General features: G+C 33.2%; 1 protein-coding gene across 1 annotated transcript in view; it reads right to left on the bottom strand.

Annotated features, from left to right (window-relative positions):
• The window catches only part of EPHA6 (EPH receptor A6), a gene marked incomplete at both ends in the record, with an annotated part of 842,065 nt that overhangs the window by 138,591 nt on the left and 687,647 nt on the right, over nt 1-15,827 (bottom strand). Inside the window, 1 exon segment of the mRNA XM_081301897.1 lies at nt 6,444-6,573. Within this exon segment, the coding sequence (XP_081158023.1) occupies nt 6,444-6,573 (130 nt within the window).

The following is a 15,827-nucleotide window of genomic DNA, read 5'->3' as shown; positions in this document are numbered from 1 at the left end:
TTCTGAAGCTCTTAAAAGGTGTCTAATTTTGTTTTTTACACAAGTTCAATTTTATTAAATGTACTCTAAGACCTCTGTGACTAGACTCATGAAAAGACTATGTCCTATAAAGCAAGTAAATGAGGACTGAGAGCAGACAAGGTTTATAACAGGGCCAGTCTGTCTCTTACTTATGCTTTTAAGTGGCCCAGCAGCCCTTAATGGCAGGCATGCCACCCTGTGGGGTCATTCCTTGGAGGGGAAGTGGCATCAGAGTAGCTGGCACCTTATCATATTTTGAATCAAGGTGAAAACACTGACTAAAGAACACTTACCCAGTCAACACCAAGATTAAATGCTGACTCACAGAGAGATTCAGCTAAATTATGAAACTGGTTAAGATTTTATGATTTTTCTTTATGAGAAGAAAATGATTCTTGGATGAATCTTAAAAGTGTTGACTATTTCTTTGAATAGGAACAAAATAAATGTGTAATAATAAAACAACAATCTGTAGGGGCTTAATATGTTCTCAATGAGAATATAAACACACACACACATGATTCATATTTTTTAGATTCATACTTATTCAAATGATGATGAGATGGAAGAAGCAGTTATGTTAATAAGAAGGCTTAGCTAAAGTCAAAGGCTAAAACTATCTAAAGCTGCTGAATAGAGAAGTAAAAAGAACTACTTTTTAGATTATTTAAAGGCTCCTTTAAGATTTTCATGTCTTTCTGGTAGGATAAAAAAAAAAAGAAAGAAATTCACTTTGCAAATGTTCAATAGCCTGCTATGAAATTCATCCTGCAGCTGTTTTCTTTTCTTTTTTTTTAAATGCACCGTCAGTCTTGCATAAAGATGATAATGCTCACTTATATCAGTGAAGCATAACTTTATATTCAGAACATTGAAACAGGGATTCTTCATTTATGGACTTCAGGGTATTCAGAGACCTCTTGAAATTGTACATAAACATTTACATGCACGACTGTATTCCATTTTCTTGGGGGAAGAGAGTCTACAGTCTCCATTTGATTTTCAAAGTTGGGATTGAGGAGGGAGTTTAAAAGAAATCACCAACTTTTCACTTGGTCCTTTAGACAACAAAGAGTCTTATTTTTTGGCTAAGAAACAAAGTACAATCTGAAAGGAATCTGAATTCATGACCTGTACCACCCTATCAGGACTATCTGTCCACAGGAGTCCTTAAACTCATAAACTGTGAGAAAGTTTTTAGTTGTGTTTGTCATTCTGTCGGTGACCCTATCTTCTCTATGCCTCTCTCCCTTCCTGAAATAGCAGTAAGTAATCTTGATCTCCTGCCCAGACCTGCCTCAGAGTCCCCATCTTAGGCTTTTTTTTTTTTTTTTTAATAGTTGTCATTCTGAAGGGTTTCTTCTAAAGTCTGCAGCTGCAAAAACTTTAGAGAAAGAGAATTCTCTAGGGAGAGCCATGCAGATGGGCATGGAGTATGTCTGCACTGGGGGTTGAAATCATGTAAATGCTAAGAAATAAAGAAGCTAGGAGTTAGTATCCAGATAAAGGAATTTCTTTTTACTATAAAACATTTGAATGGTTTATTCAGGATTTTACTTTGAACATTTAATCTAGTTTTTCCAATTTCTTTCACAATTAACTATTGGTTTAAGGTAGGTATCCACAAACACATTCACATACTTCATCCAGGGTAATGGCAACATCCTTAACTATAAAATGTATAGCACATACACGTATCCATTGAAGAAAAGGGTCTCTTTTATTTTTTTTTTCTTTTAATGATTCTAAAGCAAATTTTTGTATAAGCTATAGAAATATGTTCAACAAATAATAATTATTGGAAGAACTATAGCCAAGAGATTTTTTTTTTGTCAGAAGTAATTTGTTTGGAAATGTCAAATTGTGGATCTAAAAGTTACTGACTTTTTAGGATGCTTGAAAATATGAATAAATGAAATGGCTTACTTTGATTTTTCTGAACTGTGTTTGATTGTATTTAAAATGTATTTACTTCTTCACTGTTGATTTCCCTTGATATATTGAGTTCATGCCAATTTCCCTAATTTAATGTATATTCCTTAAAAGTTTGTCACCTAGTTGTAAATAGCTTTGTTCTATTTTGCAGTTCTTTGTATGCATCAAAACCTGATAATATTACATTCACCAGATTCTACACTTCCTACAGCTTCAAACTTATTTATAATTCCTGGTCCATTTCTAACATCTAAACCATAAACTTGCTGAAAAAGAAAATTCTGGACTAGTTAATAGTGCATGCAATATTTGCCCTGACTCCAGATTAGATAGGATTTCACATGAAATATGGAAAGGAAAATATTGATAACCATTGTTAATGGACTGTGAAGACATTTTAATATAGTCTCAGGACTGTAAGTCCTTTGCTATAGAAATGATATTACAGTTGGACATGTTATTGTTTTATAGAAAACTGGATTATGAATCCTTTTCCTAACATGTCTAGGCAAGGGACAATAGTGAGGATATGAAAAGCTTTTGCCCCTCTTTCCAGAGGGTAAATAAATAATATTTATTAATCGTAAACTCAGTAATTGCAAATCTAGTGTTTCAATTTCCATGAGTTCATATTTGTCCTATTATTAGATTCAGAGTAAGCAGCGAAGGAGTCTCACTTCATCTTTCGTATTTCCTTTGAACCTAACACTAGTCATACAGTGGAGGGAAGCTCATATTTAAATGTCAAAAGTGGGGCTGGTCTCCTACCATTTCCATATGCTTTCCCTTCTCTCTCCGTTTCTCTCCCCCCATTCGTCTTTGTTATCTGTAGTCTTTTCCACATGCTCTTCCTTCCTGTTCTGTTCTTAGTTGTTCTCTTTATATCAAAGCAGACATTTGGCATTTGTTTTTTAGGGCTTGGCTAGCTTCACTTAGCATAATCTGCTCTAATGCCATCCATTTCCCTGCAAATTCTATGATTTTGTCATTTCTTAGTGCTGCATAATATTCCATTGTGTATAGATGCCACATTTTCTTTATCCATTCATCTATTGAAGGGCATCTAGGTTGGTTCCACAGTCTAGCTATTGTGAATTGTGCCGCTATAATCATTGATGCAGCCGTATCCCTATAGTGCGCTCTTTTAAGATCCTCAGGGAATAGTCCGAGAAGTGCAATAGCTGGGTCAAATGGTGGTTCCATTCCCAGCTTTCCCAGGAATCTCCATACTGCTTTCCAAATTGGCCTCACCATTTTGCAGCCCCACCAGCAGTGTACAAGTGTACCTTTTTCCCCACATCCCCGCCAACACTTGTTGTTGTTTGACTTCATAATGGCTGCCAATCTTACTGGAGTGAGATGGTATCTTAGGGTGGTTTTGATTTGCATTTCTCTGATTGCTAGAGATGGTGAGCATTTTTTCATGAACTTGTTGATTGATTGTATGTCCTCCTCTGAGAAGTGTCTGTTGAGGAGACCTTCAAGGATACATAAAATTACAAGAGGCTATGAGGGGCAAGGGGGAGGGAAAAAAAAGGGAGAGAATTGAACAACAGCAGGGGAGATAGAGAGGGAAGATGGGAGGGGAGGGGAGGGGAGGGGTGATAGTAGGGGTTAGGAAAGGTAGCAGAATACAACAGACACTAATATGGCATTATGTAAAAATGTGAATATGTAACAGATGTGATTCTGCAATCTATATTTGGGGTGAAAATGGGAGTTCAAAACACAATTTGAGTCTAATGTATGAAAGATGATATATCATGAGCTATGTAATGCTTTAAATAATCAATAAAAAATTAAAAAAAAAAAAAGTGGGGCTGGGTGGTGGCTTAGTGGTAGAGCACTTGCCTATCATGTGTGAGGCACTGGATTTGATTCTTAGCACAAGATAGATAGATAGATAGATAGATAGATAGATAGATAAAGATATTGTGTCCACTACAACTATATTTAAAAAATTTCAAAGGGTTATTATATTTATAGCCTTGCACTTAATGCACAGGCTGGCAAACTGAGAAGATGCTTCAGAAGAACCTTCCCTCAACAACTAAAGCACTGCCAAAATTAACCACGAAGAGGAAATATGAGGCAGATCTTTAATAATAAATTTGTTTCAGAAATTATCTATATCTGAATTGCACATAGAATTTTCCTGTTTTCTTTTTATTCAACCTTCAGCAATACTTCCTGGAGTTTTTTTTTCTATCTGAAACTAAGAATAGTAACACTTTACTATGATCTTTGTAGAAATTTGTGACAATTGACTTCTGTTACATAAATGCTGATTTCAGGCTTAGCTGCTTCCTGGATCTCATGATTCACTGATTATCTTATTACTGCAGTTAGTGTAAAAAAAGTACTATAGAAATATTGTGCTTTGATAGCACAGTGTGACATGAAGCAAAGGAGCTATTTTATATAAGACATGGTCATGCATTTCATTTGAATGTGGTTAAGTAACTGGGAACTAAATTAGCATTATCATTAGAACAGTTGATAATTCCTTGATGAACATGGGGAATATTTTGAGACTCTCAAAATACTGTGACATATAATCAATGTAGACGGTAAATTAATTGCCCAGTGGGCATCAGCCTTCAGCTGACTATTTTAAGTATGGTGATGTTGGCCATGGGAAGAATTGCTTCTTGCCTTCAAATTGATGTCCTTGACCTGAAGGGGTATCCATTAAGTTCTCAGATGGCAAAAAAAAAAAAAAAAAAAAAATACTTTAGGGTTTTAAAACTACATAACAACAAAATCTTCCCATGTTTAGTGCTGCATTCCTCTTCACATAAAATTATGAAAGAAATTCTATGAAAATAAGCTTCAGTTGAATGGAGAAGATAAAAATTACCTTTACAACTATATAGCAGCTTACAGAAAAGTAAAAGACAAAGTATACAGGGATCACTTATCAAAGTGATACAAACTAGAAAAAGTGAGTTAATATCAGTTTGAAGGAACAGGAACAAGTTTATAACTATAAATTTTTTATGAAGCAATTTTGTTACACCTGATTTGTATATAAGTCATGTAAAACCAGTAGAGTTTTTTCCTCCCATGAAACCTGGAGGCTAATTTCGCATAAAGCCTAGAAGAACAGAGTGTTAGGGTGATTTTTGAGATCCCTCTCTGGAAAGTTGTTTATGTGTTTGTGCTGTGGAAAGATCATTTCCTTCTATCATTCCCAGGCTAAATGACAGGCTCCCCCCCACCTTTTTCTAAACCAGCAATGTTGAATAATTAAATTCACCACTAAACTTCATAATGCCATTTATGCCAAATATATCTAAAGTCACCAGATTTGTCATTGACATTAAGGGTTAATGTCATTAAACTACAAATCAACTGTTCATCTCCTCAATTCTAATCACTGAGATATTAATTATATTTTTATGAAAACTGCCTTTTATATTAGTTAATTCTGAGCTCTCAGTTTATAGATTTTCCCCACCAATACTTTGCAACAATACCAGATGTTTTTAATCACATTCTAGCCCTCTTGAATATACTGAGGTCATTACCAGAATTTGTAATATTAATTATGATAAAACACAAGAATTATGATAAAAACCTGAAGAATCAATCTATTTTGTCTTATGAAGATACATAAAACATATAGTAGATCTGCATCATTCAGAAACAATGAGAGAAGGCAGCTGGGTATTTTATTAAATGACAGGAAAAAACAATTTTTGATAATAGTTATACTGTAGATAACCCACAAAGTATTTTGCTAAACAATGAAATTGTATTTAAAAATGCTTAATATCCTATATTTTGCTTTGTGGCTTTACTAGAATACTATTTTTAGAGAGAACTGAACCTTAATTTACTTTCTCAAAAAATTCTTCCAAATTTGCTATGTTCTGGCCTTTCTTCAAATTATTTTTCTTTAGTGAAATGCAACCTTAATTAAATCTCTATAAACTCACACAAATATGGAATGACTCTTTCTGTCAAGAACATTTAATCCTTTAATTCTTTTCTGGTCAATTCCAGTTGGCCAAGTGGCTTAAATCCATCCTTGTTTCATTCTTCTTTTTTAATATTTACTTTTTAGTTTTAGATGGACACAATATCTTTTATTTTAGATTTATGTGATACTGAGGGTAGAACCCATTGCCTCACGCATGCCAGGCGAGTGCTCTACCACTAAGCCCCAGCCCCAGCCCCAGTCCCCCTGTTTCATTCTTGAGTTATAGATTAATGATCTGAATTCTACTTCTTATTTATGAAAACAAAACTTTCCCCCAAAGACAATGCTAGGCTGGTCAGATATTTGAGGTCCATATTCTCTTTCCACTTTCTTTATTTTCACAGTACTAGGTACTGTAAGCATAGTTGGTACATTATAAAGAGACAATTGCATTTCTTCTCTACATCATATTTTAGAAACACTAATTTTTGTATTGCAGGTTTATCACCTGTTAGCACAGTCCTAGTGCTATACACAGTGGCAGAAACTTCACCTGAAATACCTACCAGCAGGAATCCTGGGGGGCAAAGATCCTCCCCCTGGCACTGGATGCGGGGCCTGGATGCTATTTAAAAATCCTGCCCTCAGGAAGCTGGGGCAAAACGCCTCCACCCCAATGGCCGGGAAGGATCCTTTTAAGAGATAAAAATTGGCATTAGTCAAAGTCAACTATATAAAAAGTGGTTGATAATTCACTTGAAATAAAACCTAAAATCAACAAAGACATCAAACATTATAAAGAAGCTATGAAATTAAAGAAATGTAATGCATATTTCTTACTCATAAATTTAAAAATAGCTTAGTTTCTTGGAAACAAAGCTCTTATTACAATTAAACAGGGTTTAGAAATTTAGCATCAGAATGATAAGTTAAATTTTTAAATCTACATTTAGAATGGAAAGTCATGCTACAGAATGGCCAGGTAGACACAAATGTCAGTCATTTATATTGTTTAATTGCAGAATTTATGCTCATATGAGTTATAAACATGCAGAAAACAGCCACGATGGAATCTGTGATCTATGCTGTTTCAAAATTAACAGTGTTTTGCTTTAGGTGTATCAGTATTAGTGCCTAAAATGAGAAGCAGTTTTATTCATATGGTAATCACACATGTTTTTGAAACAAGAATAAGACAATCAACACGCACAATTCTTAGTTTGTTTTCTGTTAGGGACAAGACATCAGAGTTTGCAAAGGTAGAACCGTATGCTTTTTCATTTTTAGGAGGGCTATGTGAGGTGAAAAAAATAGTGAACTGTTTTGAAATTTATCCATAAAATTATATGATGTAACATGGAATAAAAGAATATTAGAGCTAAAAAGAACTTTAGAGATCATCCAATACCCTCATTATACAAATGAACAACTGAGGCCTGGACACGGGAAGTGATGTCACATTACTGACAAACAACAGGATCAAACTCCACTATAGAGTGAAAATGAACAGCGAACCATTTCCTATTTGAAAGATTATGATATCCTTTGAATATGAGTTAGAAATACTGCATTTTGAAATAATAACATTATCATTTGTCATCTCAATGAGTTGAAAGGTGTTGAAATCACTCGGAAGTAAATCAAATATATATGTGATATCAGTGAAAGGACAGCACTGATAATGGAGATGGCCAATCTAAGGTACAATCACAATAGGACCCTAAAAGCAAATTACACTGATGATTGGAAGGCATCTATCTCACCTGGGCCCTCAGAAATGCCCATTGGGCTGAGCACCATCACAGATTGTATGCTGGGGTGAGATTTAGCAAATCCTGGGTTTGTTGAAGACACTACTCTGTTTCTCAACCAAAATTTTCTGTACAAAATAAGTTAGTATTGGAGCATCTTTGAACTTAGGTCAGAACTAAGGGGACCAAGTAGACCACACTCTTTCTTCTATAGAGAAAGTCTTTGATAAAGAAAAGCCAGAATCTGTTGGATCTTCGGAGGTTATTTGTATAAAAGGGCAACGTTTGTACATTTTAATAGGTGGTGACCATATATTATACACTGTATTAAAGAAAGCATAGACAGAAAATGACATACTGTAGACATACATTTCATAGTAAACTGGTCCTATCAGGCAGAGCTAGAAACCCTTCAACATTAAGAGAAGTAGTGAAAGCACCAAGGGGTAGGCCAGAAGGTTCTCTGAGGTAACTTTGAAGAAACAGTGGAACTTAGTTCTCCCTGTGACTGTGTAGAATATTTATCACAGAATACAAAAACTGGTGTGCAGTGTCTCCCATATAAGGCATTTTCCACATTGTGATGTTTCATCATTGTCTGGGAAAACTTTATAACCATTGAAGGCTTTTGCTGAGTATCTGATGGAGGTAAGCTTATCATACATTTATATGGCATGCATAAGATTACAATAGAAATGCTATTGTTATAATAGGGAAAATAATTACAAGACATGCAGATTTTAATTATATGCTCTGAAAAAATAAAAAATTCCATTTTATCTGATATTTGATTTATTAAAATCAAGTAATTAGGGAGCTGGTTTCAAGAATATTATCTTAGCTGGGTACAGTGGCACATGCCTGTAATCACAGAGGCTCAGGAGGCTGAGCAGGAGAATCCCATCCCAATTTCAAGGCCAGCTTTACCAATTCAGCAAGACCCTAGTAACTTAGCAAGACCACATCTCTAAATAAAAATAAATAAATAAATAAAAATGGGCTGGGGATGTGGCTCTGTAGTAAAGTATCCCTGAGTTCAAACAAAAAGAAAAAAGAAAGAAAGAAAGGAAGAAAGAAAGAAAGAAAGAAAGAAAGAAAGAAAGAAAGAAAGAAAGAAATATTATCATAAAGAAAAAGAATAATTTGGTCATGCAGAACAAAGAAGGAAGGATAAAAATAATCTTAAAGGAAGTTTAAAGAAAAACAACAAAAGTATGTAGAACAGTAACTCCAAATATTGTTAATATGCTACACATTTAGAGATTTTTATGTTTTTGCTATTTTTGCTAACGTTATCAAAAACTTCCAACTTAGAAAAGATGCCATTATTTTAGCTCCTTGAAAGGAACTGAATACAAACATTATTTTATTGCTATGATTACACTGATTACTGTTTCTGCGGTTGTGACAGCCTGTCGTGTTTAATAGCAGCTTTCCCTTTCCTCAACTTGCTGCATCATTCATAATGGCTTTGTTATGCTTCTTTACCATGGCTAGAAAGGTCTTTCATTTATTGTGGTGTGTCTTCCATCAGGAGCTCTCATTTTTTTTTTTACAGATGAAAAAAAAACCAGAAAAACTGCTGTACAAGAATACATATTCAGCTGAGATATTGTATTATGTGAGAATAATCCCTTGTCATTTTTCTTCTTAAGGTCAGTCATGTCAATAGAAAAAGCATGAAGCACTACAGCTCTAAGTTTTCACAATTCATTTAGGAAAAACTGAAATTCTTTTTGGTTGGAATTTCCTTATCGCTTCATCTATAAGAAATTAAGCTTAAGGATTTGGTGTGAAATAATTTAGGTCTGGTCTTTCCAATTGCTCAAGTTGCTGACCCTCTATGACTGGATTATTATTTTTTAAAAGAATTATGGAATTTATCAATCAACTATATTGAAGCTAAAGAAGAAGCAATATCTATAAAGTTTAGCCAGAGAAATGTCACTTTCCATGGGTATTTTGTTTTTATTTATACTCATTAAGTATTTATTAAGTTGATTTATGAACTCAATACTTGAGTGTCTAGTTTGTGGTCTTGAGTCCTTCAGTGGTACAGTGGTTCTCAACTTTGGTATTACCTTCAACCTAGAGCATCATAAAATTATGACCTGGAAAAGGCATTACTAGCGTTTAGTACATGGAGGGCTGAAGGTATTGCAAGATGTGATGTACTTGCTGCAAAATGAGAATTCTTTCTCCAAAAGCTAGTAGCACCGACTGAGAAGTATGTACAAGAGTAATGAATGATTTTTAAAAATAGCTGCTATTAATTGGTCACTTAATGAGACTAGGGTGTGAAAAAAAAGCAGAAGTTGACAATGTTTGTATTCTGACATCTGACTTAATCAATTAAAGGATTCTGATTACTGAGATATTGTATTTGATAATGAGTTGGCCTTCAGGGTAACCAGCTTCAAATAGTTAAAATATATTTGACATAAACTCTAAGAAACAAAATCCCATTTTGCATTTGTTATTAGAGCAATCTGAAATAAATCTATATTGGAAATTAGGCAACACTAAGAATTCATGTAAAAGGTAATAAACTATGACCTCAAACCCTTTGTGCCTCAATTTCCTCATTTGACAAATAAAAATGATAAGTGATCCTACTTCCTGGGGCTGTTTGTGAAAAGAAAGCAAAAGCAAATTATCATAAATACAATCCAACAGGGGTTTTTTTTGTAAAGAGAAGCCTCTTTAGGTTCGAAATAGAGATAAAAATAGGTGAAATTTTCTAACTCCTTCCCTCCACATATCCACACAAACCCCTAATAGAGGAAATCCCTTCTCTGAAGAAGATATATCAATAATTGAACATGGATGCCAAAAGTTTAATAACAAGGGCAATATCTCCGCAATAGGAATTTCTGAGATATGGCTCCTTCACATTGTTTTTCATTATGTTGCTTTGTTGCAAGTAACAATTATGATCTATGTGTATCCAATGGAAACAATGATTTAATTAGATAAAATTTAGAATTGAAAACTTAAAACATAAACATAGGGCTGATGTTGTACCTCAGTGGTTGAGCACTTAACTAGCACCCGTGAGACACTGGGCTCAATCCTCAGTACCACATAAAAATGTATAAATAAAACAAAGGTGTTGTGTTCATCTACAACTAAAATATATGTAAAATAATCCAATCCTCAAAAAATAAAGGCTGGATGACAATGGGTGGAGGGTGCTAGGGAAGAGTAGAATTACTTTAGGTAGAGGGGAGTAAAGGGAAGGCAGGAGGTATGGGGGTAAGAAGAATAATAGAATGAATCAGACATTATTACGCTCTCTCTCTTCATATATATATAACTATTCTACACCATGTACAACCAGAAGAATGAGACATTATACTCTATTATATATGATGTATCAAAGTACATTCTGCTATTATATATAACTAATTAAACTAATTAAAAATTTATATATATATATATATATATATATATACTTTTATATATACAGAGAGAGAGAGAGAGAGAGAGAGAGATGTTTGAGGTGCTGTAAGAAGATTAATTTGCTCATTACTATGTTTGGTTCTCCTCTATTATAGATTGTTCAGCTGTCGGTTTACTTTATACCAGAGTTTTCAAAATTGGGGTGGTAAGTAGAGCAGTAGAGTACATAGAAGATGAATAGTAGAAAGAAAATACTAGAAATTATACTTTTATTCTTTATCTTATCCTTTAGCATTGTTTTTTGTGTATTTTTGTATATATATGTATATATACTATATATATATTATCAATAATAGTTCTTACAAATAAATTATAACTAAAATGTAATTGCAATACCTCCTGAGAAGGGTGCTCAAACATTTTTTATTGTTAGAGGTATGTAATGAGACAATTTTGGAGATGACTTGTTCAACCAATAAAACAGTGACAAAAAAAGGCTAAAAAATGGATAAAGTAAATAATTTATTTCAAGGACTTGAACAATTAGAGCAAGGCCTTGATTTTACCTGTTCCAAGACAGGGATCCTAGAAGACCACCTTGCTCCTTACATAGTAGTTCTCAATCTTGGATATATATTAGAAAATAAATAATAAAGGACAAGTGAGCAAAGAGAACATGGAATATCCATCTCTTCAACTCTTAAAATGAATTCTTCATCAAGTAGATTATGAAAAGCAAGAATGATCTAATCAGATGTCAAAAGAAGGGCCACAAAAAACCTTGGAAATAGTATTAAAAGTTAAGAATTCCATTTGTATCATAACACATCTGGCCATAAATATTTAGCATTTTACGTATGATCTGCCTGTATATAGTATAGACATTATTTGAAATCAAGTTTTGAAATAAATTGAACTTAAAATCAGACTGTAAATTTTAAAATTTTATACTATTAACATTATACTATCTGCCTGTATATAGTATAGACATTATTTGAAATCAAGTTTTGAAATAAATTGAACTTAAAATCAGACTGTAAATTTTAAAATTTTATACTATTAACATGAGATTATTTCAAAATTTTTTTATTCTTTTATATTTTACATGTTTTATATTAAACACAAAATGCAACAAATTCAATAAAGTAGTACATACATATGACTTATACATAAATATCTATGTAGTAGACAAATTTGACTCAAAAATATTTACTGATGGGGGTGTGACCCAAGACTTGGAGAGCTAAACACTAAATCTAAATGCATTGAGAGGAGAGATCCCTTCTCTATTTTTTTTCATATCTCTGGTTGTATAAAAAGTATATTCACACCAATTTGTGTCTTCATATGTGTACTTTGGATAATAATGTCCATTACATTCCACCATCCACCATTATTTTTAACCCCATACCCCTCCCTTCCCCTCCCACCCTTCTGCCCTATCTAGAGTTTGTCTATTACACCCATGCTCCCTTCCCCCATTCCACTATGAATCAGCCTCGTTATATCAGAGAAAACATTTGGCATTTGGTTTTTTGGAATTGGCTAACTTCACTTAGCATTATCTTCTCTAATTGCATCCATTTACCTGCAAGTGCCATGATTTTATTCTCTTTTATTGCTGAGTAATATTCCATTGTGTATATATGGCACTTTTTTTATCCATTTATCTATTGAATGACATTTAGGTTGATTACATAGTTTAGCTATTGTGAATTGTGCTGCTATAAACATTGATGTGGAATGTCTCTGTAGTATGCTTTTTAAAAGTCCTTTGAGTATAGACCGAGGAGAGGGATAGCTGGGTCAAATTGTGGTTCCATTCCCAATTTTCCAAGAAATCTCCATACTGCTTTCCATATTGGCTACATCAATTTGGAGTCCCACCAGCAATGTATGAGTGTGCCTTTTTCCCCACATCCTCGCCAACAATTATTGTTATTTGTATTCATAATACCGCCATTCTGACTGGAGTGAGATGAAATCTTGGAGTAGTTTTTATTTGCATTTATCTAGTTGCTAGCGATGATGAACATTTTTTTCATATATTTGTTGATTAATTGTATATCTTCTTCTGAGAAGTGTCTGTTCAGGTCCTTGGTCCATTTATTGATTGGGTTATTTATTTGTTTTTTTTTTAGTTCTATATATACCTTAGAGATTAGTGCTGTATCTGATGTATGAGGGTAAAGATTTGCTCCCAAGATGTAGGCTGAAAGATCCCTTCTTCATCCTCAAGTATACAGCACTGAGTTCTGGAATCTGCACACAGAAGCCATTCTGAAACTGTTTTGCATTAGCCATGGTGCTTCAGAGAAGCAGAACTGCAAAGTGCAAAGATAAAATAGTTTGTTTGACCAAACGCTGCACACAGGGCTGCTCTTCTTGAGGACTCATTACTCCTGAACCTTGAAGGATTCTCTACCAAGACACTTTCATTTGCCCTTTCTTTGTCAAACATGGGCTTTCCTCATTCTTCATGTAACTGAGGTTTTCAACATGTCTCTAACTTCTATTTCTCGGTTACAATAATTTTTAGCATCATATGTTCTCTCCTACACTAACAGAAATAAAGAAAGGAAACCACAAACCCATTAAGTTTGAGCTATTGCTACTTAGTTTTCTGTGATGGTCGATGAGATGGAAGAATCACTAAGTTTACATCACCAGAAAGAAAGACCCACAAAAATAAGAATAGCCATTTTAAGGTAAAGCCTAGGAAGAGTGCATCTAGTACTCCATGGAGATTTATTTTGGCTCTCTTTAGTGAGTAGCATGTATGTTAGAAAAGATTAATCTGCTTGACCTGTATAGAAAATATTACTGTTTCATTGTGATTTGCTGTAGGCCAGCAGGGAGTCCAACTTTATCTCCTTAAACAGGGATCATATCACTATGATCAAAAGTTGTACAGAGGGAGTTTCCAATAAATACAATTTGAATAAGTGAAGATACATATATATATCCTCCAAAATCATATATACATACACATATGTGTATATATGTATATATATGTGTGTGATCATATATATATATATATGATTAAATATATTATATAAATATATTAAAATTGGTCACTTTATTTAATTGTATATATGCATATATAATTAAATAAAATAATATAATTATATATATAATTAAACTAAATTTAAAAATATATAATTAAATAAAATGTGACCAATTCTTTTGTAGGCTGCTATCTTGCTGGAATTTAAGGAAGTATTCACCCAATTGCTTCCTAGGCCAATAGTTACCTTTTTTGGCTTGAAAACAGCTATTTTTTATTGAATGTGAAAACTTAACTATGAATAACTCATTCATTCATTCATATTTTTATTCATTCATTGACTTATTCATTTATTCAGTAAATGTTTATTGAAACATTTTTCTTTACTTATGACATACATTTATCATACCAAAAAATATGAAATCAAATAATTTTTGATGTGACCATTTTTTCAGGAAAGGCAAAGATATACTCTAGAATTTTGTCCATTTTATAAATTCTTATAAATAGAAATACCCCTACAATTAATTTAGTGTTTTCTTCTTTACTTTCCTAACTAACCTTAGTCCAGATTCTTCAGCACCAAATACAATTAAAGATCTTGTGAAATTAATTGTTTTGCTTTTGACTTCTTTAATAGTTCATGTCACTGCAATATGAATTTTATAGATTTCTCATCTAATTATTGTTCAATAGGTCATAATGAAAGTATTGAAGCAAAAAGGGCAGTTTTATGGCTAGATTTTTATGAGTTGTTTCTTTAGTGCCTTTAAAATAAATTTTTAGCTTTTCTTGAATAATGTTTATAATTTAACATTTGTAGAATATATATAAAATAATAGGTGCTATTTTCAAAAGTCAAAGCATTAACAAGGAGAATCAAAATTTTTAAGTTGATTAAGAAGCTTATTCTGAAAAATAAGTTTTAATATACATTTAGAATAGTTTTTTTTTTATTTTTAAAAGTGAATATTTTAAATGCTTAAATTTCCTCCCTTGTAAGATTATGGAGTTGCACTAAAACTTCCCTAAATTTCCTTTAAGCTCTAAAGGCATGATTTTTGTTCAATTTGCTTTTTGAATTTTGCTTATATTTTCCCCACATAGGGACTATGTCCAGTAGTTTAACTATGTTCATATTCAGTGGGATATAAAAAACTAATTACCAAATAATGTCCTAAATAAATATGAGATCTACTAATGGAAATGCCATCCCTAACTGATTCATCTTAGACAGATAGGAGCTAATAATAAGAAACATGTTGGTTTGCTGTGAATTTCATGTGTATTAGTGTATTAGTGGCAACAGTAATTGTTCAATAAGATAAAGGAATATATTTTTTCTTCTTTTTCTTTCTCCTTAATTTCATAAACTGGTCCTGCCATTCCATGTCTCCATGCCTCTATCATATTCCCTTTTTCTAGAAGGCCCTTTGGTCTTGGCTGACATTAACTCCTGCATCAAAATGTGACTGACATCCCTAGAGAGAATTCTCTCTGCTCCCTCCTGTGTGCCTCCCTATCACCTTAGATACTACAATAGAGATACAATAGAGATCCCAGATACAGTATTTATTTTTCAATTTAATGGCACCGAATTCAAATGTGTTTTCGGGCCTGCCAGATACAATAAATACGAAGTTGGTGACATGCATTCAGTTGAGCTGAAGGGTAAAACTTCTGACTGAAGACAGTGAATGCAAATGTTTTTAAAACATAGAAATCAAATAATGCACACCTCTTGGGCAACTTTAGCTTGTAGGCCTGGCTGGTGACTCTGGTGTAT

Source organism: Spermophilus citellus (assembly GCF_964194105.1).
Source record: "Spermophilus citellus genome assembly, chromosome: 7".
NCBI classification, from domain to species: Eukaryota; Metazoa; Chordata; class Mammalia; order Rodentia; family Sciuridae; genus Spermophilus; species Spermophilus citellus.
Note: the sequence above shows the minus strand (reverse complement) of the source record. Positions and strands in the feature narration are given on the sequence as shown.